The sequence below is a fragment of the Callithrix jacchus genome, chromosome 7 (assembly GCF_049354715.1).
Source record: "Callithrix jacchus isolate 240 chromosome 7, calJac240_pri, whole genome shotgun sequence".
In the NCBI taxonomy this organism is placed as follows: domain Eukaryota; kingdom Metazoa; phylum Chordata; class Mammalia; order Primates; family Cebidae; genus Callithrix; species Callithrix jacchus.
The window spans coordinates 122138229-122161165 of NC_133508.1; the positions used below are offsets into that span (position 1 = coordinate 122138229).

The 22937-nt window shown below is 41.8% G+C and overlaps 1 protein-coding gene across 2 annotated transcripts in view; it reads right to left on the reverse strand.

The window, feature by feature from the left end:
* Positions 1-8176: 8176 nt before the first annotated feature.
* MCOLN2 (mucolipin TRP cation channel 2) overlaps positions 8177-22937 on the reverse strand; it is a 72470-nt gene continuing 57709 nt past the window's right edge. For both annotated transcript variants that reach the window (XM_035252027.3, XM_002751019.7), the window contains exons 9-14: positions 22122-22271; positions 20625-20726; positions 20394-20516; positions 13417-13623; positions 11225-11346; positions 8177-8478 (exon numbers count right to left, since the gene is read on the reverse strand). In XM_035252027.3, coding sequence (XP_035107918.1) covers positions 8442-8478; positions 11225-11346; positions 13417-13623; positions 20394-20516; positions 20625-20726; positions 22122-22271 — 741 coding nt within the window. In that variant the 3' untranslated portion in view covers positions 8177-8441. The remainder of the gene's footprint in view (positions 8479-11224; positions 11347-13416; positions 13624-20393; positions 20517-20624; positions 20727-22121; positions 22272-22937) is intronic.

The following is a 22937-nucleotide window of genomic DNA, read 5'->3' on the forward strand; positions in this document are numbered from 1 at the left end:
CTCCATGGATACCAGAGGATAACAGTATATATAGATAGATAAAACATATATATATGTATATGTATATACACACACCTATATATACATACATATATACCCACATATACATATATAATACATACACATATAATATAGAATACTTATTTTATACATATATACATACACATACACACCAATCTGGTGTATTTCTGAGAGATCATTTTAAGGCACATTTCTCGTGTTTGTGATCGTGTTTAATTACAGGGTAATGGCATTTCTCTCTCTTTAATCTGGATGATTGCAGCAGCTTTGTGACTGAGTTTTCTGCTTGCTTCCCTCCACCTCAGCCCATCCTCCACAGTTTTGCCCTCTCTGGTCATGCAGTTCTCAGATCTAAAGCCCTCCCTCCCATGGCGTACATACTCCTGTGGCCTTGCCTTGTTCCTTCTCTAGTCCTGGCTATCATTTTCTCCTGTATACAGCCTATACTCTGACCACACCAAAGCATCATTTTCCTAACTGACCAGGCTCTCTCTCTGATGTCCAGGCCTTTGCCATTCTTACCCATGTCCAGAGAGCCCTTCCTCCATGCCACACCATGGACATCTGGTCAAATACTATATATTCTTCAAATTTAAGTTCTGGCATTGCCTAGTCTCCTCAACAGGCAGGCAGAAGCTATCTCCATTCTGCTCTCATATAGTACCTTGGGCTGAACTTCTATTATCTTTGTTTTTTCCTGTGATCATCTCTCTCACTAGACACCAAACTTGGTGAGGGCAGGACTCTTGTCATTCATTCCTTGCATGTCTAGTATTTATCACAGTAGTAGAAATCAACAAAAATGTGCTGAATTAACGGTCGTTGATAGCACCATCATTTTCCTTCTACATATCATGTAGTTATCTAGTGTTTCCCAAAACTAATGATGCTTATCACTTCCCTTGCTTAACTTGTCATCTAGGAAACTTCCATGCTTATTAGCTAAGTCTATCCCTCAAACCATGCCTCCCTTCCCCCCAACCAGCCAGAGGAGATTAATTATTGATAGCAGCACTCTGATTTTCCCCCAGAGGCAAACCAAGAGCTGAGACTCAACTCACTGTCCTGCCATCGTAGACAACACATGTAGGAAAGCACAAACACAGTGCTACGTCCGAAAGGGCATGATTAATACCCTCTCCCTCCCTAGCCCTAGCATGGCAGACTCACAAGTGAGGATATAAATTCACTTTTTCAGAGCAAATGTTCCTCTTGGGGGACATCTGCTCAACCTCGAGGAGAGAGTAATGACCACAGCCCATAGGCCATGGGGGATGAGTAATTTACTGCTGCTAGGCAATTAGTGAAGCTAGAAAAAAAATTGCTTTCATTTAAAATTCTCTTTAAGCCATATGTATCATGGCTCATGGGATAATTTATGTATCATTAGAAACTAAGAAACATACATCACCCTAATAAATTGTCTCTCCCATTCACCACAGCCAATAGCTCCCGGAGGTCTGTAAGAAGTCAGAGTTTTGCTGTCCTTGTTATGTAAGGTGGTGTGGAAATGCTTGGCTGTAACTCGTTTAGCTTCATATTCACTCCCTGGTTCTCTGGCAGAGACAGATGGCGAGAGAAACGTTCGCCATCTCTTTCACGCACTGGTTTGCAGCAGCACTTACTATAAATGAGCCCATATAAAGCAACCATGAGTTGTATTTTCCCTAACAAGGCTGGAGGTCATAGGCAACTGGGCAAACATGCTTGAGTTTAGAATGTGAACCACCCTAACCTAAGTCTCTGTTAAGGAAGAAACATTAAATGGAAACCCAGAAAAGGAGGCTTTTCACTGATGGAGGGTGGGACATGGGACAAGGGAGAGCGGCTCAGCACTCAGCCAGCAGGCACGGTGTGGGAACCTTGATCAATATCACCAACCACAGAAGTTTAATCTCCATCTTTGTAAGGTAGGAAGTGGCTCCACAGCCACTTATTTGTGAGCGCAGAAGAAAATGGTGTACCTAAATGCCTGTTAAAATGCAAATCCAGGAAAAGAGGAGGCAGAAACGTAAATGTGTATCACTAAGTGAAAGAAGCCACTCCAGAGAGGCAACGCACTATAAGATTTCAACTATATGGCATTCTGGAAAAGGAAAAATTGCAGGCAGTAAGAACACTAGAGGTTGCCAGGAGTTCAGGTGTGGGATGGTGGTGAGGGAGGAATGGGTAGTGAGGCAGAGAAGAGGATTTTTAGGGCAGTGAAGCCACTTTGTATGATGCTATAATGGTGGATACATGTTATACATTTGTTCAAATCCAGAGTGTATAACATCAAGAATGACAGTAATGTAAACTGTGGACGATGGGTGGTAACGATGTGCCAGTGCAGCCTCCTTGGTTGGATTGTAGCTAATATAACACTCTGGTGTGGGATGTTGTTAATGGCAGAGGCTGTGCACATGTGTGGGCAGCAGGGATATGAGAACTCTCTGTACCTGCCTTTCAATTTTGCTGTAAACCAAAAATTGCTCTAAAAAATAAAGTCTGTTTTTTGAAAAAGCAATTCCAACTCAGGTTCTTGTTTTTCTTTTACTAATTTATTAAATTTAAAAGTACATTCATGGGTTCCTAGTCTTCTCTTTTAAAAATCATGCTTTAATCACTAGTTATATAATCCCATCATCAAGATTAGCTACATAACTTGTGGGGCCCACTGAAAAATGAAAATGAGGGGTCCCTTGTTCAAGAAACACTAAGAATTTCAAGACTGATGGTGGACCATTAAGCTAAGCACAACGGTCTTTGAGAATGCACAGATTACATAGCCACAGAGCTGGCCTGCATGTCAGCAGTATCCAGAGTCTGGAATATCTCAAGTGGAAAGAAGAAAAGCAGAGGTGCTCAGTCAGCATCTGCATTAAGACATGAAACCACCGGTTTCCTGTTCCTGCGCCTATTGTCCTTCCTCAAGTGCCTGATACCAGAATGCTGTGCTTAGGGTTTAGCCTGTGAGGTCCTCATCACTCCTCACCCAAGAGCTACTTCATGCATGCTTTACAAACTGAAATTCTAGATATTTGGTAGAGAAAACCATAACCTCGTCGCAATATAGTAGGCTCCCCTTATCCACTGTCTGTGGTTTCAGTCACTAGAAATCAACCATTGGTCTGAAAATATTAAATGGAAAATTCCAGAAATAAATATTTGATAAGCTTTAAGTTGCCTGCCATTTGGAGTGTTGTGATGAAATCTCATGCTGTGTCATCCCATCCATTCTCACATGCATCCTCGCTTTGTCCAGCGTGTCCATTCTGAGACGCTCCCCATCCATTAGTCATCAGCATCATCTTCTACTGACATCTAACCATTGATATGTTCATGGCTCAATGATCCGGGACCACCTTCTGACATATCATCGGAAAGTCAGTAGTGGTCTAATGTTACATCACAGTGTCTGCGTCACTCACCTCACTTCATCTCATCACATACACATTTTATCATTTCACATCATAAGAAGGGTGAATACAGTATAGTAAGATATTTTGTAAGACCACATTTATATAACTTTTATTACAGTATAGTGTTGTTTTAATTGTTCTATTTTACTATTGTTAATACAGCATATTGTTATAATTGTTCTATTTTGTTATTGTTGTTAATCTCTCACTGTGCCTAATTTATAAGTTACACTTTATTTTAGATATGTATGTATGTATACGAAAAAACATAATGTATAAAGGTTGAGTATCCTTTATCCAAAATGCTTGGGACTAGATGTGTTTCAGCTTTTGGATTTTTTTCAGCTTTCAGAGTATTAACATATACATAATGAGATATCTTGGGAGTGGGATCCAAGTCTAAACATAAAATTCATTTATGTTTCATATATAGCCTATATACATAGCTTGAAGGCAATTTCATATACTATTTTAAATAATTTTGTGTATGAAACAAAGTTTTGACTGCACTCCATCACATGAGGTCAGTTGTGAAGCTTTCCACTTGTGGAGCCATGTTGGCACTCAAAGCTTCAGATTTTGGAGCATTTCAGCTTTTGGATTTTTGAATTAGGGATGCTTAACCTATGTGAGATTCAGTATTGTTCGGCATTTAAGGCCTCTACTGGTGGTCCTGAAACATATTCTCTGTGAACAAGGAGGGACTACGTGGTTAAAATGTTCAAACTTCAAGTGAAGCAAAGCAAAATAAAATTTGCCCAAGTTACAAGAAAATAAAGATGGAACTGATTTAGCAGTAAAATGAGGTCTATTCATCTAATGTTACTGCAATATGTGGCTGTCACAAGTGAATTGTTCAGATATCTGGAATCATATCGGCAAACATCACCGCTCTTGATATTGTCAAAAAACAACTCTGGCCAAGACCATGGTGGTAGTTTACTGAATATACCTTCCCAATGACTTTAGAAAGGCCCCTGAACATCAGTGACAGTGCTGGGCTATTTTTACTTGAAGGTCTACAGGGACAAGAGAGCAACTGGCTACCCCTAAATCAAAAGGCTGGGCTATTATGCTTTTCATAAACCCATGATTCCAAGCACGGGCTTCCACTGTACCCTTCTTAGAATTGTTGGGGTGTAGGTCCTCAGCAGGAGTGAGGGATAGTGCCTGGAACTGCATGAGGAGCTTTTCCTAACTACCCTCTCTCACTCTTTTGCATTCACCACTTTGAATCAGCAATGGGTTGAGAAGCAAGTGGGCCTGAATTTCATACATTCTGACAAGTTTGGTTAAGGGATTAGGCTCTTAGTAGAGGACTGAGGGTCTGTCTCACCCAGGGTGAAGGGCTGGGGCTTTGTGACAGCTTGTGCACTTCCTGGACCTTTTCTCTTCTAACAGGACTGAAAGCTGTGCCTCAGGCATTGAGGCTGCTTCCCCTTGCTGCTCCTCTATGGCTAGGTGTGAGCTTCTCAGGGCTGAACTGATCACTGCCTCCAGGACAGGGCTGGATGGGAAACTTTTGTACACTTAAAGTTCTAACTAAAACAAAGTTCACCAGAAGTGTGTGGTGAGCTCTTTATAAAATAAAAATCTTCCTGGCTGGTCCAGATGAATTAGATTTGTGCATTTGTAGACTACGTAACTAAGGCATTTTTTTGAAGAGCTAATAGTTATTACGCATTTAGGAATCATGCCCTTTTCCATGCACTTTATATTTGACTTATTTAATCCTCATAATCCCCCCATTTTATGGATGAGGAAATCCATGCGTGGTGTGACCTGTTCAAGGAGACTCAGGTTGTAGTAGGAGGAGGACAGCTGAGGCAGACAGGTTGCAGAAGCAAAGTTGTTCATATCTGGATCATTCCATGGTTCCATGGAAACTTGCAAACATGGTAGAAAATCAAAGGGAAACAATAGCTCAGAAATGAATTCAATGCCAGGCTCTGCATGAATTACATGACTTAAGTGCCAGTCTTGGTTAAGGTTTATCATCACTTAGAGCAAGAAAGTAACTTGTTCAAGGCCTGAAAGTTAAGCTGGATTTTTGTTTATTTGTTTTGTTTTGTTTGAGACAGAGTCTTGCTTTGTCACCCAGACTGGAGTGCAGTGGCACCATCTCAGCTCACTGCAACCTCCGCCTCCCAGGCTCAGGCAATTCTCCTGCCTCAGCCTCCTGATTAGTTGGGATTACAGAGTACCACCATCTGTTAGAGGCCCAGCTAATTTTTGTATTTTTAGTAGAGATGGGGTTTCACCATGTTGGCCAGGCTGGTCTTGAACTCCTGACCTCATGATGCATCCACCTCAGCCTCCCAAAGTGCTGGGGTTAGAGGCATGAGCCACTGTGCTCAGCCGTTAAGCTGGAATTTTAACTCAAGTCTGTCTAGATGTCTCTTATGCTCACACTCTCTCTTACCACCGCAAGTGAACAAGCTTCAAGTTGTTGCATATGGTTTGAGCTGTGTCACCACTAGCCAAGGAAGTGAATTCAAGGGTTGGAGATACCAGAATGAAACCAGCAGGCAGAAAGAATGTGTCTCCTAACTTTCACAGAGAACTCTCCAAGGAGACTAATAATAAGAGAGAAAATAATTTATCCCAGATACATCTATTAGCAGAATTATAAGACAATATTGTTCAATAAAATCCAAAGAGACAATACAGTTGGTAAAGTGACAATTGTTTAACATTATTAAAAAGGGAGAAAACAATGTTTGCTATAGATGTGGGGTAACCCTGAAAAAACATTTTTCTTCTTAAAATGGTTTTGTCCAGCTGGAGAGAAAGAAATAAAACATGAAAGCCAATAAAAGAATACTAAGAGCATGAAAGCTCATCATTAATCTTCTATTTAAATGGCAGTCACAGCTGCACAATAAGTGAAATCCTTTTAATAGCAATTCTTGGGCCAGGCACGGTGACTCACGCCTGTAATCCCAACACTTTGAGAGGCCAAGGTGGGCTGATCACAAAGTCAGGAGATTGAGACCATCCTGGCCAACATGGTGAAACCCAGTCTCTACTAAAAAAAATACTAAAAATTAGGCGACGTGGTGGTGTGCTCCTGTAGTTCCAGCTATTCAGAAGGCTAAGGCAGGGAAATTGCTTGAACCCAAGAGGCAGAGGTTGCGGTGAGCCAAGATCGAACCACTGCACTCCAGCCTGGGCAACAGTGCCAGACTCCCTCTAAAAAAAAAAAAAAAAAGAAAAAAATAGCAATTATTTTCAGAGACAAAACTAAGTATACAATAAACTCAGAAGTTAACAAGTGGTCCAATTACATATCTGATTGTGGAGTCATGCAAATTACCCCCAAGTCACAAGTTTAATGGTGTCTTGGTTTAAAAATCAAACATAACTCTTCACATATTTTGCAAAAAAGAAAATTTAAAATAATTTTTAGCCAAGTTTTATGTGTGTAGATATGAGTCATTTACTCTCTTAAACTTTAATGGTATTAACTGCATGATTTTTCCCTTCCTAGATTTGATACAGGCATATGAAATGGAGGTGGAGCAAGGAGGGGGAAGGTGACAGGAGGAGGAAAACTGGGTAGGGGATTGTGGGGAGAGAAGACTGACGCCAAGGAGAAAGAGGAAGAGCCCTGGAAGGGGGGTCCTGCCTAATTCAGATTCTCCTCTTTACCAATAACTTTTAAATAGCTGACCACTGAGATAGCTCGAGTATGAAATAAGTCTATGCATGAAGTGATCTTCATCTCTCAAGGTATCATCATAAATATTTATTGAATAACTTCTATATCCTAGCCTCTGTATCTTCTTCACTGCTTTTACGAAATTGGGAAATCCCTTTTGGAGACCAAGTAGTTAAGAGAGATGTGATCTGAATTTTTCACTAGGAAGTTGTTTAGAGATACTGCATAAAATAGTACTAGTGCCATATGGAATGATAAAAATAAATTTATTTAGAGAAAATATACCATATTTCTTGGCTAGACAAAGGTAAATACCCAACACAGTGGAGTTCAATTGTTAAAATGAGTGACCACTGCTACAGGTCACTTCCACATGTCGTGTGTGTACAAATGACCATCAGCACAGCGATGAGGCAGCCAAATGATTCCATTTCCTACTCATCCCACTGGCTATGCCAACAGTTGCTTCATATCATGCTGAAGAAAACCCAGAGGAAAACAGGCCAAGAAAAGCCCACTGCATGAGCATGAGGCCTTTTTGTTTATTTAAGGGTGATCTTTTTTTTTTTTTTTTAAGACAGAGTCTCACTCTGTCACCCAGGCTGGAGGACACTGGCACAATCACAGCTCACAGTAGCCTCAACCTCTAGGGCTAAGGTGATTCTCCTACTTCATCTTCCCAAGTAGCTGGGACTACAGATGTCTGCTACCACACCTGGCTAATTTTTGAATTTTTTGTAGAGATGGGGTTTTGCCATGTTGCCCAGGATGGTCTCAAACTCCTGAGCTCAAATGATCTGCCTGCCTAGGCTTCCCAAAGTGCTGGGATTACAGGTGTGAGCCACTATGCCTGGCCAAGGGTGATGTTTAAACGGCTTAATAGTTCACCAGCTTGGAGTCTCTAGATTGGTATTACAACCAACTTCATTTCTGTACAAATCATGAATTAACAAATGTCTTCAAACCGAAGAATCACCTTTAAAACAAATCCTTATTTGACAATAAACACACATACTTATGACATGGCCTTAAACACTACTGCTTTTGCACACTCTGAAATGTGATCTTTTCCATTCCAAGATCATGTCATAGATTAACAACTAATAGAGAATTTTATTATTGCTGTTCAATTGCACTAATGCCCAGTAGTAGCCTATGGTCCATTCTTTATCATTCAATTTATAAAAAGTAAAGCTGGAACTTCGGTCATGGTCAGCTGGCTAACCACAAGTCCTCTTTCCCACTCCACAGTAAATAAGAGAGTTATTTTGGAAATGCTGGTCCAAGTCATTTGGAGTTCCTCTGCCCAGCCACTGAATAAGGAGGCCTGAACTTTAATCATCTTTAGCAGAAGAACTTTAGTTAATAAGTATCAAGTGATCATCACTTCTTTTCCTGTAACAGAAAGGGAAAGGAGAAAACACAATAATTTAAAATCCTTGAGGAGCAATAGGAATACTCTGTATTCTAGGCTCACATGATTATAGACATGTTGACTGAAACATATAAGAGGAAGAAAAATTAAGACAGGCAATGTATTCTGATTATTTACCAATGTTCGGAATAAATAAGTAAATAAATAATGAAGAAGGACAATGTACGCTGTTTGAAGTTTGAGTAGATGCTTTGGAAACACTGTGAGGAGTCACCTGTCTCTTGAGAACCTCCGTGACCCCAGGGAGGGGAACATCGTACACTGGGGCCTCTTGGCTAAGGGAAAGGGGATAGAGAGGATTAGGACAAATGTCTATTGCATGTGAAGCTTAAAACCTAGGTGACAAGTTGACAGGTGCAGCAAACCACCATGGCACATGTATGCCTATGTAACAAACCTGCATGTTCAGCACATGTATCCCAGAACTTAATGTAAAATTTTTTTAAAAAGAAAAACATGTCACATTTATGTTTTACTCAATGAGTATATCGGTTTGATTCTGGAAAAAAAATACCTTCATGTCCCTTCGCTAACAGAACCTTGTCAATGACTAGAACAGCCAATTTTCCTCCTTCACTGCAGTAGAGGAAGAGAAGGGTTAATTCTGCATCTGTTCAACCAAGCATCTCTCTTCAAAGAACCACATCATTTTAAAACTGGAAGATGTTTCAGAGGTCATCTGGTCCATCCTAGAGGTTTAGGAGAGGTCACAGGACACACTTGGTTAAAGGCAGTGTCCAGAATGAAAAACCCAGGTGTTCTGATGCTCAGGCTAGAGGCTCTGAGGATCAAATGTGTGCTGGTTGTTGGATTGTTCTGTTGAAGAGGAGTGGCCACAGCCATCCTCTGCAGAAAGTAGCATTGGGATAGCAGGTGTCATTTGTCATGGTCACCAGACAGGGGCATAGAGACCAATCTTTGCAGCACTGAATTTTTATATTCATCTTTACCTTCCACATTCACAGCCTTCTTCAATTTCAGTCCATTCTTCTGTTCCTAGCTTTTATTTTATTTTTTAAAAAGTCAGGGTCCCACTACATTGCCCATGCTCAAAATCCTGAGCTCAAGTGATCCTCCTGCCCTGGCCTCCCAAAATGCTGGGATTACAGGCATGAGCCACCGTACCCAGCCCCATTCCTAGCATTTAAACACATCAAGCTCTATTTACTTTTTGATGGAGTCAAAGCCATTGCTTTTTCTCAAGGTCCCATTACAATCCATTTCCTTCCATCAGGGCCTATGCCCTTCATTCACTCTGCAGGGTCCTGGGATCTAGGCTTTGGTCTGATGATTCCATTGAAACTGTTATAGCTGACTTCATCCAGGACCATCATTTGGCCAAACATAGTTACAGCTATTTATGTCTTTATTCTTTGATATCCTCTTTTTCAAACTTTCATCATCCTCGTTCTTCAGCTGATCTCCTTGGTGGATTTTCTCGTTCCCTCGAATTCTTTCATTCTTCTTGAGGAGCAGACCCTCTGTCTCATCATGCATCTTTGTAACAACCCTCAGCACACCTTAGGGTAAACTGTCTGCTGCTATTGCTCCTTATGTCTCACCACTCAGATCCAATCTGACCCAAAAATCTTCAGGTCCACACCTTAAATATTTCACTTGTTCCATAGGGCTGCATGAGAAAACATTTAACAACCTCCCAGGACTTCGTGTGTCACAAACACCAAAGACCTATCAGCTATGTTTTAGAATTCATGACTACATTTTCCAATGAAATTTTTACCCCTTATAGTAAGAAAGAAATTTTGAGAGACTTTCCTTATACAAGGTACCTCCTAGGAGGCAACTGCCTATTAAGAAAATTAATTTCCTTTATCCCAGCTTTCATAGCAACGATTTAGTGCTCTGAGAAAATAAGGTGTGGTTCTGAAAACAGCTCTTCTCAGATCTCATTTTCTATTTACCAGACATCCCCTCGATCTGCTCAGTCATATCATTGTAAGTCCCAAGATGCTATATGAATTGATTAACAGAAAAATACATCCTGTGGTTTTAAATAGCAATTATGTTCTCCTAGCTTCCTTCAGGAATATGGGTTAGAGAATCTTTCCAAAAAGAAAAAACATGCGTAGGGTTTACTTTTAGTGACAAACTGGCACCCCTGACTTCAGATGAAAGCAAACATAGGCACATCAAAAAAAATAGTCTTCACCTGACCCCCATTCTAGTCCACAAATCACTATGCAATACACTTTGTCCACTGAGGTCTAGAACATTTCCCTACGTATCCTGATGAACAGCAGGCAAAGCACAGCTGGGCAAGGAAGTGTGCATTGCTAACCAAGCACTTGGACAGCCTCCTCGCAGGGAGGCTTCCTGCTCTGATCAAGAAAGGTTGCTTGAACCACATGCTGTGAAAAGAGAAAATGCCTCTGACATTCCCAGAGTTCCACCTCTAAAAATAAGAGCTTTGGCCTCTCACTTGGGCCACTTAAGAGTTCAGCCTCTTGACTTTAGGGACACAATTTATGCCTTCTCTTACTAGTCTTATAGTATTCCTAAGAGATTACAATCACATCATGTAGCTTTCTACACAACCCTGTTGTAGAAGAAACAATTCATTTCTAAAGCCAATTTTAGTGGGAGGAAAGAAGAGAAAGATGAATTCTTTCCCACTATTGCAGGGGCTTTTTCTTAAGGAACAGAGCAGCCCACTACAGAAGCGTGGAGCTTAAACATGATACTGACCTCTTCCGACAGCAGATGCAGTACAGGAAGGCTGAGGACTCTTTCTGATACTCTTCTTTGCTACTGCATTCCTTCAGGAATTCCTGCAAATCCGTTTCCGGAAACCCATTCTGTTGGAATTTCTTTAGAAAGTACACAATGTTGTTACCTTATTTATAGAGCATGAGAAATTGCTCTTTTGTCAACAAACCAAGCCCACCTTTACTAAAATAAAACTCTCCCACATTGCTATCTCAGATTCAAGAACCGATATTAACAATGATGAATCAATCTGTCAGTCCCAGAACACCAAGCCAGGGCCACTGTGGGAACAGAGAACAATCTGGAGGAAAACTTCGGAAAGAAAGCAGAGGAGAGCCAGGGAGAGGTTTGTTTTAAAAAGGTAATGAAGGAAATAATCAAAAGTCAAAAGTCTAGTCTGCATACAATGGCTCATGCCTGTAATCCCAGCACTTTGGGAAGACAAGGAAAGAGGATTTCTTGATCCCAGGGGTTTGAGAGCAGCCTGGGCAAGATGGTGAGACCCCATCTCTACAAAAAATACAAAAATTATCTGGGTATGGTGGTGTGCATCTGTAGTCCCAGCTACTTTGGAGGCTGAGACAGAAGAATTGACTGAGCCCAGGAGTTGGAGGCTATATTGAGGTAGGATCACACCACTGTCCTTTAGCCTGAGCAACAGAGCAAGACCCTCTCTCTTAAAAAAATGTCTTAAGCTTTAATGCTAACAGCAAGACTAGATAAGACCTCCCAACTCCACATACACATTGGTAATGAAGACTCTGCCTGGGAAGTAATCACTATTTCCTCTACTTTAATGGAAGTTGGTCACTTAGTGGGACAGAAGACAGTAGATTTTTCCAAGCAGACACAAAGACTCCCTCCCCTCATGCTTAATAAGACAACCCACTTCAACACTGAGGCTCCCCTGCCCCTCTGTAGCAGGATTGTGCACCTCTTCCTTCTCCATGCAAGCCCTGCTGCGAGAGCCAACTACCATTCCCACTTGAACCTTATCTCCCCACACTCAAAAGGCATTCAGGAGTTCTCCCAATGGACTGGCTTTCTTTTGCATTATTCTGAAAAAGTGGTTAAGCAAAAAACAGCCCTGACAAAGGCAGGCACCCATGGTTTTTCAGTCACTGACCCTGAAGCAGGGTTTTCTAAGCATGACCATCTGCTGTGAAGATGATACCAGCACCCAAATCAGTTAAATGGGCCTAGTCTGAAAGGATACAGAACCTATCAGGTAGCTTAAGAAAGTAGGAAGCTAGGGTGGGCACAGTGGCTCACACCTGCAATCCCAGCACTTTGGCAAGCCAAGATGGGCAGATCATGAGGTCAGGAGTTCAAGACCAGCCTGACCAAGACAGTGAAACCCTGTCTCCACTAAAAATACAAAAAAAAAATAGCGGGGTATGGTGGCTGGCGCCTGTGATCCCAGCTACTCAGGAGGCTGAGGCAGGAGAATCGCTTGAACCTGGGAAGCAGAGGTTGCAGTGAGCAGAGATTGTGCCATTGCACTCCAGCCTGGGCAACAGAGTGAGACTCCAAAAAAGGAAAGGGAAGAGAGGGGAAGGGAAGGGAAGGAAGGGAAGGAAGGGAAGGAAGGAAGGAAGGGAAGGAAGGGAAGGAAGGGGAGGGGAGGGGAAGGAAGGGGAGAGGAGGGGAAGGAAGGGGAGGGGAAGAGAAGGGAAGCGGGGGAGGGGAGGGGAGGAGAGGGGAGGGGAGGGAGAAGCTAAACAGTCACAAAAGCCTTAGTTTTCAAAATGTAAAGGAAACCTATGCCATGACAGTAGCCATATCATCCAGTGTGAGTTGTAGCAATATCTGAGAGTTGTCAGGGTGCCAGTCATCTCTCATCCCTGAAACTCATGACTCTATCCTAAGTTTCAGGTAGCCACACTGGCAGGTTTATCTGTCAGGGCTGAGACCAGCAGCCCGACTACCTGACTCACCCCATTCCACCCATCCTTACCCCATTCCCGTTCTGTTTCCCACCACCCCTCCAAACCGATCCACCCTGCTGTGGGTAACAGGGACAATGTCCTAAAATTCATCTCCAGCCTTTAAAAAGTCTACCTTAAAATCTGAACTGTAATATTTTAAGTACGTTTTTAAAATGTGGTATTTTTCTATAATCTATAAAGAATTTGCAGTAATTTTTTTTGGCAGCAAATATTGATAATTACCTTAATGGTGTCATAAGAATCTGTAATAAGTGCAATAAAAAGGCTGAGAATCATATATATAAAAAGGCTGATAAAGGAATATAAATACAGACGACTGAACAGCCACACCAAGATGCTCTTCTGCTGGATTTGGGCAAAGGTTGCAAACATGTCATCACCATTGACCAGAGAAAACAGACACTCAGCAACTGTGTTCAGATTTTCAAACTGTTGGGAGAAATAAAAATTAGGTTCTGAAATAGAGTATTCTAAAAAGTCGACGGTATCCAGTTAGCTTGTTTTGTTAACATTGTTTTTGTCATTTGTAGTAGTGGTAACTTAATTATTTTAAGATGCTAGACCGCCACAAGAAGTAGGAAAACATCATTCAAAAATCCCCTCTGGGCTAGGCACAGTGGCTCATGCCTATAATCCCAGCACTTTGAGAGGCCAAGGTTGGAGGATCACTTGAACCCAGGAGTTTGAGACAAGCCTGGGCAAGATGACAAGACCCGATCTCTACAAAAAATACAAAAATCATCTGGGCATGGTGGTGCGCCTGTAGTCCCAGCGTTCGGGAGGCTTGGGAGGGAGAATCTCGAGTCCAGGAGGTTCAGGGTCCAGTGAGCCAACGCTGTGCTACTACACTGCAGCCTGGGGGACAGAGCAAGACCCTGTCTCTTTAAAACATACACACACACACATACATACACACACACATACACACACACACACACACACACACACCCCTCTCTATACTCTCAAAGTTAATCTCTCGACAATTCCCTCAGCTTTCCCTGATGTATTTTTTTATATATTTGTGGTCATATCATCTAACAATTTAGATCCCAGTTTTTCTCCTAATTAACATAAGCATCTTCTTATGTTTTCTATACTTAGAGAGCATTTGTGAGGTTTTTGTTTTATTTATTTATTTTTTTTTTTGAGATGGAGTCTCATTCTGCTGCCCAGGCTGGAGTGCAGTGCAATCCCAGCTCACTGCAACCTCTGCCTCCGATGTTCAAGTGATTCTCATACTTCACCCTCCCAAACAGATGGGACTACAGGTGTGTGCCACCAAGCCCGCCTAATTTTCGTATTTTTAGTAGAGATAGGGTTTCACCATGTTGGCCAGGCTGGTCTCAAATTCTTGGCCTCAGGTGATCCACCCACCTCGGCCTCCCAGAATGCTTGGATTACAGGCATGAGCCATGGCACCCCGCTGACATTTGTTATATAACACACCATTCCTTGGAAATGCCAACAAAACTTTCCACCACCCTAACCAGAAAAATGAGCCTTTTTTCTAAATTGCCCTATTTCTGTCAATGATTCCAATCTCCTACCAAAGAACCAGTCCGAAATAATTAAGTCCTTAGAACTCTGTGTTGAACTGATTACTCTTCTCCCTTTCAGTCTTCTAAGGCCTGTCCATTCCTATCACATTTCTCCGATCTGCCCTTTCTACTCTACTGTGATGTCAACATGAATTTCTGAATTATTACAGAAACTTCCAAGGAAGTCTCTTTTACTCTAATCTCTTCACTTTTCCCAGTTGAAGCTGCAGGGAAACCTGTACTTGAAGAAGATGGCTTTCAGGTAATTTCTCTCTTGTGAGATTATACAAAGTCTGGGTGCAAAATAAAAGCCCAAACCAAGAAGGTTGTAGTAAGTTCCTCCTTCATACAGCCTCATCACATCTCATCCTTGTCAATTTTTCTTTTTCTCTGAGACTGAGTCTCACTCTGTCGCCCAGGCTGGAGTGCAATGGTATGGTCTTGGCTCACTGCAACCTCTGCCCCCAGGGTTCAAGTGATTCTCCTGCCTCAGCCTTCTGAGTAGCTGGGACTGAAGGCGCCCACCACCACACCCAGCTAATTTTTGTATTTTTAGTAGAGACAGGGTTTCACCATGTTGGCCAGGTTGGTCTCAAACTTCTGACCTTGTGATCTGCCTGCCTCAGCCTCCCAAAGTGCTGGGATTACAGGCATGAGCCTCCATGTCCGGCCTCCTCCTTGTCAATATTAACATGCTGTGCTTATCTCCTCCAATACCAGGCCCATCCCTACATTTTTCCCTCATGGAATTTATTCTCCTCACCTGCTATATCCTTCTCTTCTCTGTGTCCAGTTAAGCTAATGTTCAAGAGTTAATTCGGAGTGTACTTCAAGACAGAGTGCCCTGGCATCTCTAGTCCTTTCTCTGCACTCCATATCGGTAACAATCACAGAATGAACTACGGATGGTCCTCTAATTATTTTTATGCACACTTCCCTGTCCTGCAACTAGATAAAAATATCACGCCTTACACTACCAGCCAAGCCATGTGGTTGGACCAGGCAAGCCAAACTGGTGGCCAAGGGAGAGGGTCCACAAATGCACCCCAAACAAGGATCCCACTCATGGCTTTGCTGCATCAGCAAAAACTCTGAAGAACTCAAGTCCTTCTCCATAAAGACCTAGAGGAAATATCCAATTGAACAAATCACTTAACAATATGTAGATTATTTAACAGTAAAATAGGGGTTTCCAGAGTAAATATTTTCCATACCCTACACTAGCCTTGAAACACTGAAGTTAAAGCTTAAAAGATTGACACTAAAGTTGGTTTCTATGGATGTCAATTAGAACTCTGACAGCACCATTAATCATTCATATTTCTCAGTTTCTTTTGGAATCCAGTCAACTCCTTTCTCTAGTTGCAACCCCTAAGTCCAAGCACAACTGTCTGTGCTTCAGGTTTCAACTGCAAATAGCTAGTTGGTCAGTACATGTCATATTCATTTCTTAATTTTCTGTTTAGTTACTTATCAGGCTAGACACAATATCTGTCTCGACGTTAACATTATTCATAACCATTTTACTTCCTCCTCCTCTTGTAAACATGAGAATTATTTTAACACACCGAAGAGTTAAAACAGAGACCCAGTCAATTTTAGGTGTTTGGTAACACCCTGCCATTTTGTACAAGTGGCTGTGACCCAGAGTCTGTTTCAGTGGCCAAATGCCATAGTAGAATTGAGCTTAAAAATACTCAAGGTCCTAATGTGCTTCCAGTCTAGAAGGACCACGTTTGTAGGGCATTCCTTTGGTTTTTGAGAGATCACAGCCCCTGGAAAGCAGGTATTACACACACACACACACACACACTCTCTCTCTCTCTCTCTCTCTCTCTCTCTCTCTCTCTCTCTCTCCCTCTCTCTCCCCCCCGCCCATTGCTTTTTGTTTGTTCAACAAACTTGTTGAGCACCTACCATGGTCTATGTACTAAGCTGGAGCCTGGGAATGTAAAGAGAAATAAGCCATAGCTCCTGCCCTCCAAGAACTTGGTCTATAAGAACCTAGCAATGTTGGGTGCACAGTAGATATTTAATACATATTAAATGGCTATTTCCATAAACAGTCCCCACAGGTTCTCTGGGACCACAGCAAGAACTCAACCATTCATTTCACAAAGAGTAATTTTGCAGTTGGGCCAAAAACATTTCATTTCAATAAAAACATAACCTGCAATGGCTTATGTCAGAGAATGACATAAATATTTGCTTTAAGAGCTGATGCCAAGAATCTCAGGCAAACTTTAGGCAAAATGTTTTAGCTGGCTAATGGTTCTTTGGAATGAGAGGTACTTGACTAAAACAAGAGGCCTTGGAAGAAGGAAAATGTAATGCAGAGTCTGCTGAACTTTGACCCATGGCATCAGCAAAGTCCAACAATTTTTCAAGCCTTGGTCTTCTCATTTGTAAAATGGGGACAAAGCAAGGCTATGAGTTATTCCTCATAGACCAAAAAAGTCCTCTGGAAATGTAAAAGCCACATTAGAGTAATGTTTAATAATTCAAGATTTGGTTTGGAAGAACATTAACAGTCTGTCTCTCGCCCTTGGTGTCCAGACATTTTGAAAGGGCATTGTGCCAAAGTGCATTAGTGCTGGGAACACACATCAGCAGGATACTTTTTGTATCTTGAATCCCTTACCATTGAGCCCCTGAAATCAGATGCCTAACAGGAAGACAGGAAGCTGATGTGTTATGAGACCCCAGCTATCAGCCAAATAGTAGTATAGAATTACAGTTTTCCTGATGTCTCTTTTCAGTTGTTTTGTTTTAAAGAAAGAATTAGCTTTCACAATAAAGATTGCTATGATTCTAAAAATCCTACAAAAATGCCTGCTTGGAATGCTCAGCTTTTCAAGGCTTCAGGTAATCCTGAAAGTCCTCTGATTCAGACACTGGCAAACCCTGAACATGCTGACAGCTTGGATTAATTTGGGGGTAAGGATGCAAGGGGCATCCTGAATTCTAACTTCAGATTCAAAGAGGCAGCAATATGGAGAAGAAAAACACAAAATTCCAAAACCAGGCTAACGTTTTCTTTCTCTCCCCTGACTTGTACATTCAGTGAATTAACTCAACTGTGCATTTCCCCAATATATCAGCCTGGTGAGAGATACCGTAAACAGACCTACAGACAACCCTACAGACATCCCCTATCCCTCCACTCCTCTGGAGGGGGTGGGGGCTGGGGCGGTGGTAAAGGGAAAGCTGATATTAAGTGACAGACATAAGTCTAGAGCTGCAATGTCCATAATGGTAGTCACCAGCCACGTGTGGCTAGCCAGCATCCAATAGGTAGCTAGACCAAATTGAGGTGTGCCGTGAGGATAAAAGATCTACCAGATCAAAAAGACTAGTATGAAGGAATGTAAAATATTTCAATATTTGATAATGAATACATGCTGAAATAATGTTTTAGGTATATTAGGCTTAAAATATATCATTGAAATTAATTTCATCAGTTTCTTATTTCTTAATGTGGATATTAGAAAATTTTACAGTATAGGCAAGGCTCTCAGTTATAGCCCAGATTGCATTGTTCTGGACAGTGCTGGTTCAGAACATCCCAATTTCACCTGGATCCTTTGAAAGGACAAAATTGAACATATGGAAATGCAGTCAGGCTCACAAAACAAGTAACCTCATTTTCCACGAGGTGACCTTGACATCATTGAGAGAATGAGAGTGACAACATGGCTGTCCAATCACGGTTGATCTCCAAGTACAAGGCTGTTTCTTGTCAGACTAAATGCTCTCCTACAATTATCTGTTTTAGATAATACCAAGAAAAGCCTTACAGACAGAGTATGGATCAAAGCACAGGTACTGGAGTCAGGCTGACCTGGGTTTGAATCCCATCTCTGCCATTTTCTAGCTGGATAATCTCAGGAATATTATTTAATATATTAAGATGCCTATTTTCTGTGAAAGGATCATCAGATTTCCTCACAGAGAAGGGGAGTGAAGGGTTAACACAGCAAGGGATATGAAGAATCCTGGGCACCATGCCTAACAGACAGCATTTGAGAATGGCAGCCATCTAGTAAAATTCGAGCAACCTTATCTGAGCACCTTCCAGAATAATGATGAGGTAGGGGAGATGGGGGTGGGGTACAAAGGAGATGGGACCACTTGTCCAGAGACCTTGGGGTCAGTGAATTAAAGCCAAATCCTCAGGCACAGTATTTATTCCACACAGTACAACACTGCCCTCTAGTGACAAAGAGGTGGAAAAACTTTCAGAGCATGAGGCAAGTAAGGAAGAAAAAATATATTTTTCCAGGCTCTGACAGTAAGTTCTCCAAATCTGAGATATCACAGCAAAGAATAATTTTTTTCTCATGAGTCACCTTTAAAGCAGTGACATGGAATTTGAAGAGCAATAATATTACCAGGATTTACTACTAACCCAGAGGTTGTCACTTCGTTAATTATATAATACCTCAAATAGGAAAAACAGTAATTCTCTCTAGACATATTAAATGTGACACTTGAAAAGGAGAAAGTCTGACTGTGCCCGGTTACCTGGCATTATTCTGATAGGACGGCTATCAGAATAATAAATAATAACAAAGCGTAAGCTATACATTAATAACAAAGAGTAAGCTATGCATTAATCTTAAACCTTCTGATAGAAGAGTAAGCTATGCATTAATCTTACGTATAACTTACTCTTCGTTAACAGTTTGTAAACCAGATTTGATCATACGTTCTTTGGCCAATGGTATTAACAAGGTCAGAACTTAAGGCTTACTGCTATACAAACTTGGAAACAACACTTGCCATTTTTAACCTCTTCTCCTTGCAGAGCATCTAAGTGAGGAAAACAGTACCCTGGGCTGTTGGGGGGAGTAAGTAAGAAAGAAAACAGAAAAGCCCAGCAGAGTGTCTAACACACAAGCCGTAAGTGTGAGCTGCTGCTATTTTCGTTATTTCTATTGTTCCAACTGCCACAGGCCCATGGAGGAAAAGCCATGGAATGAAATAACTCCTTTTACTTTTTTGGGTTAAAAACAAGGTTTACCTACTTTCATTTCCTGATGTATCTACCAATCAAATATATCATTTTATAACAAGAACATCTTAGCATAACTTTGATGTCCCTGAGATTATAATGCTAACTGAAGTTTGGTAATAGTTTAGAATTCAGATACTGATCTTTAATAAGGCACAAAGATGATGCTGTAACCAAAACCATCTGCAGAGACAAGACATGTCACCATTTCAACCATAAATCTACTATGGTTTTTCCAGGCAGTCTCTGCCCATCTTCAGTCTTCTCAATTAACTTGGATGAAAAACATAATACTTAAAATTGGAAATTTTTAATAGGAATTTTCCTCACTTAATTTTCATTTTCAATATAGTGATCTCATCTCCAAACATTTCCCATTTGATGATCACTGGGTAACTATGTGACCCCTTAAGCCAGCCCCAGACAACTATAATCCATGCTTTCTAGTCTTGCACAGTTCTTGGTTCAATATCCTATAGTCACTTCTATATCCTGAAAAGGAAAAAAAGAAAAACTGATAAAAAGATATGTGCTTACTGATGTCAAGGGTACGTGATAGAGAAGATTAAAAAGCCTGTAAGTGCTAGAAACCCATGATCAAGAGTGCCATGTGCCCATGTGCAGAAGGAAGAATTTGTGCTGCATACCTTGTCATGGTACGGTCCTAAGACAATCCAGCCACAGAATGTGTAACCCAGATAAATCATACCAGCACAAGCACAAAACCGAAGAACTTTTGGCAGTGAGGCCTGCATTGTTAAAATCAGCACCTGAAAAAAAAGAATTAACAGGACGGATGAAATGGAAAAGTAGCTATTAGACCTCAAAGAATAAATGAGTCTCAAGTGCACTGGCACTGCCCAGTGCCACATCCTTACGTTATATGCCTGGAAATAACCCAGGTATCTGATGACTCCAACCCAAACCAAGAGTGTAGAGGTTCCAAGCAAAATGCTGCACAGATCATAGTTTGTGAGATTCTAAGGAATGAAAACATAAATGAATAAATGAACAAGAAAACGAGACAAATGAGTAAAATATTTGATTCCACTTAGCTTATTAACCTTACTTTAAACCAATTTATGAGAAAAGAACTATTTGCCTCCCTATAGGTGATAGTAAGAGTTCTTTAAAGAAGAAAAACAGAGAGTATAATTCCAAATTTGTTTCTCATTTTCTTTTAGTATTTCAATTAGTTGAACTAAATTTTTTTTCCTAGTAATACTCTGAAATAGAAATCGCATTTATCACTGACGTAGACATTCGAGGACATAAATTAATGGTATTTGTTAAGTATCAAACAATACAATTCAGCTGCTTTTGAAAGAAAATTCCAACATGATTTGCTAACATGGTTCCTGCTCTCAGGAAAATCTAGGGCTAGTAGAAAAGACAAAACACAAACCTGATTCTCATATAATATGCTAAATGTAGTGAAAGACAGCACAGAGGGACCACCACAGACTCCACCCCAGAGCAAAGATGGGCCTGCAGGACAGGCTGGGAGGAAGCGTCACAGGTCAATGGACACAGGCTGAACAAAGGCACAATGCTGACAAGCCCTTCTAGAGGGACAGGGTTAGAGCGGAGGCAGGAGCGGGAGGCAGAGCTGGATGGTGATGACCCCAGGGGCCATGCTGAGGGAGGCCGCTTCATCCCGAAGCAGGCCCTAAGAGGTAGAAAGAATGATAACAGCCAGATAGACACTTCCAGAAAAGTCCCTGTGTAAACGGATCTCAGGGATATGAAACGGAAGATGGGAAAGCGGGTGAGGAGTCTATGGCCACAGTTGGCCAAAGAGTAAGAGGCCTGAAGAAAGCCAGAGGGAGCTGGGTTGGGGCAGAGTGGGTGTGTCAGGGTTAGGAGCTAAGGCTGGAGGGACCTCTGGCAAACAGCAGGGAGTGGACAGAAAAACAGTGCGGTGAAGTAGTCGTCGAGGCTTAGTTAGGAGATCAAATCAACTAAGTTGTACAAAGGACCAGGCTGTAGCAGCCACACTGACATTCCTGCCCTCACCCCATCTGTCGGAGCACCCAATGGTCACAAATCCTCCCTGCAGGCTCTTGGCATGCAGGTTCAGGGAAGGGACTGGTTTATGGGTAAGCCACTCCTTTTGCAACTTAAAAAGAAAAAGAGGCCCAAATAACCAGTGTTCTCAAGTTTAGTCACTATTCTGCAGCTGTCGCCAAGTTTTGTTCCACGGCTTCCTACTTTCCCTTCACGAGGAACCAATCCAGGAGAGGCCTCGCTTGTACTGTTGTGAGACAAGGGAAGACAGAGAATCAAGTGGTCTCCAAAGGATCGTATGTCCTAAGATGCCTGTGGCCATGCGGGAGAAGAAGAAGAAAGTAAGACTTTAGATGGGCTTCCCTCACCTTTGCTTTGATTTCCATTTTTAATATGGAGCCAACGATTGTCATCAGGTCGCTGATAATCACCAGGACATACCAGCCGTTGATGAACTCCCACTGGTCGGCATCACACACACGCCGCTTGTACTTCTCCAGGAAGAAATTTAGAAATCTCTAGGGCAAACATTTAAAGAAGTGTTTCTTGTAAACCATGTTGCCCTCTGGAAGGAGAAGGCAAGTGCAAAACAGTGCTTTCACCTGTAAAAGGACATGGTATTGCGTTTCCAGCTCGCCAGATCTACCTCAAAGGTGGAAGTTACAGCACATACTTTCCCCCGTAAACTGAGTAACCATTCAATTGTCTGTGAAGTTACCTCAAACATGGAATACGTATGCTCTAACTCCAGCAGGCTCCTGTCATAACTAGAACACAGTACGTTCCAAATACTCTTCATATTATCAACACGTTCATTCCAGTGACAACCCAATGAACCAGGTTCTGACAGGTCTATCATCCAGAGGAGGGAACTGAGGCACCAAGAGGCTAAGCCAGGATCCAAGACCAGAAAGGCCGGCTGCAGAGCTCATGCTCTGAATATAAGTCCCCTCACCTTGGCAGGGACAGGACCTTAACTTTGCATTCAGAACATAAAGGCGATCGGGGAGCATTTAAGAGAGGTGGATATTTACAAAGGACATTGACAAAGGTCAGGATTACGGAAAGTCAAATGCAGACTACGTCCCTGCTCCACAAATGGTACTCTGTGGAATTCCGATTTCCCCTGACCCCAGTGTGCATTGGCACACATGCCACAAGCCAGAATAAGATGTGTGGGAACA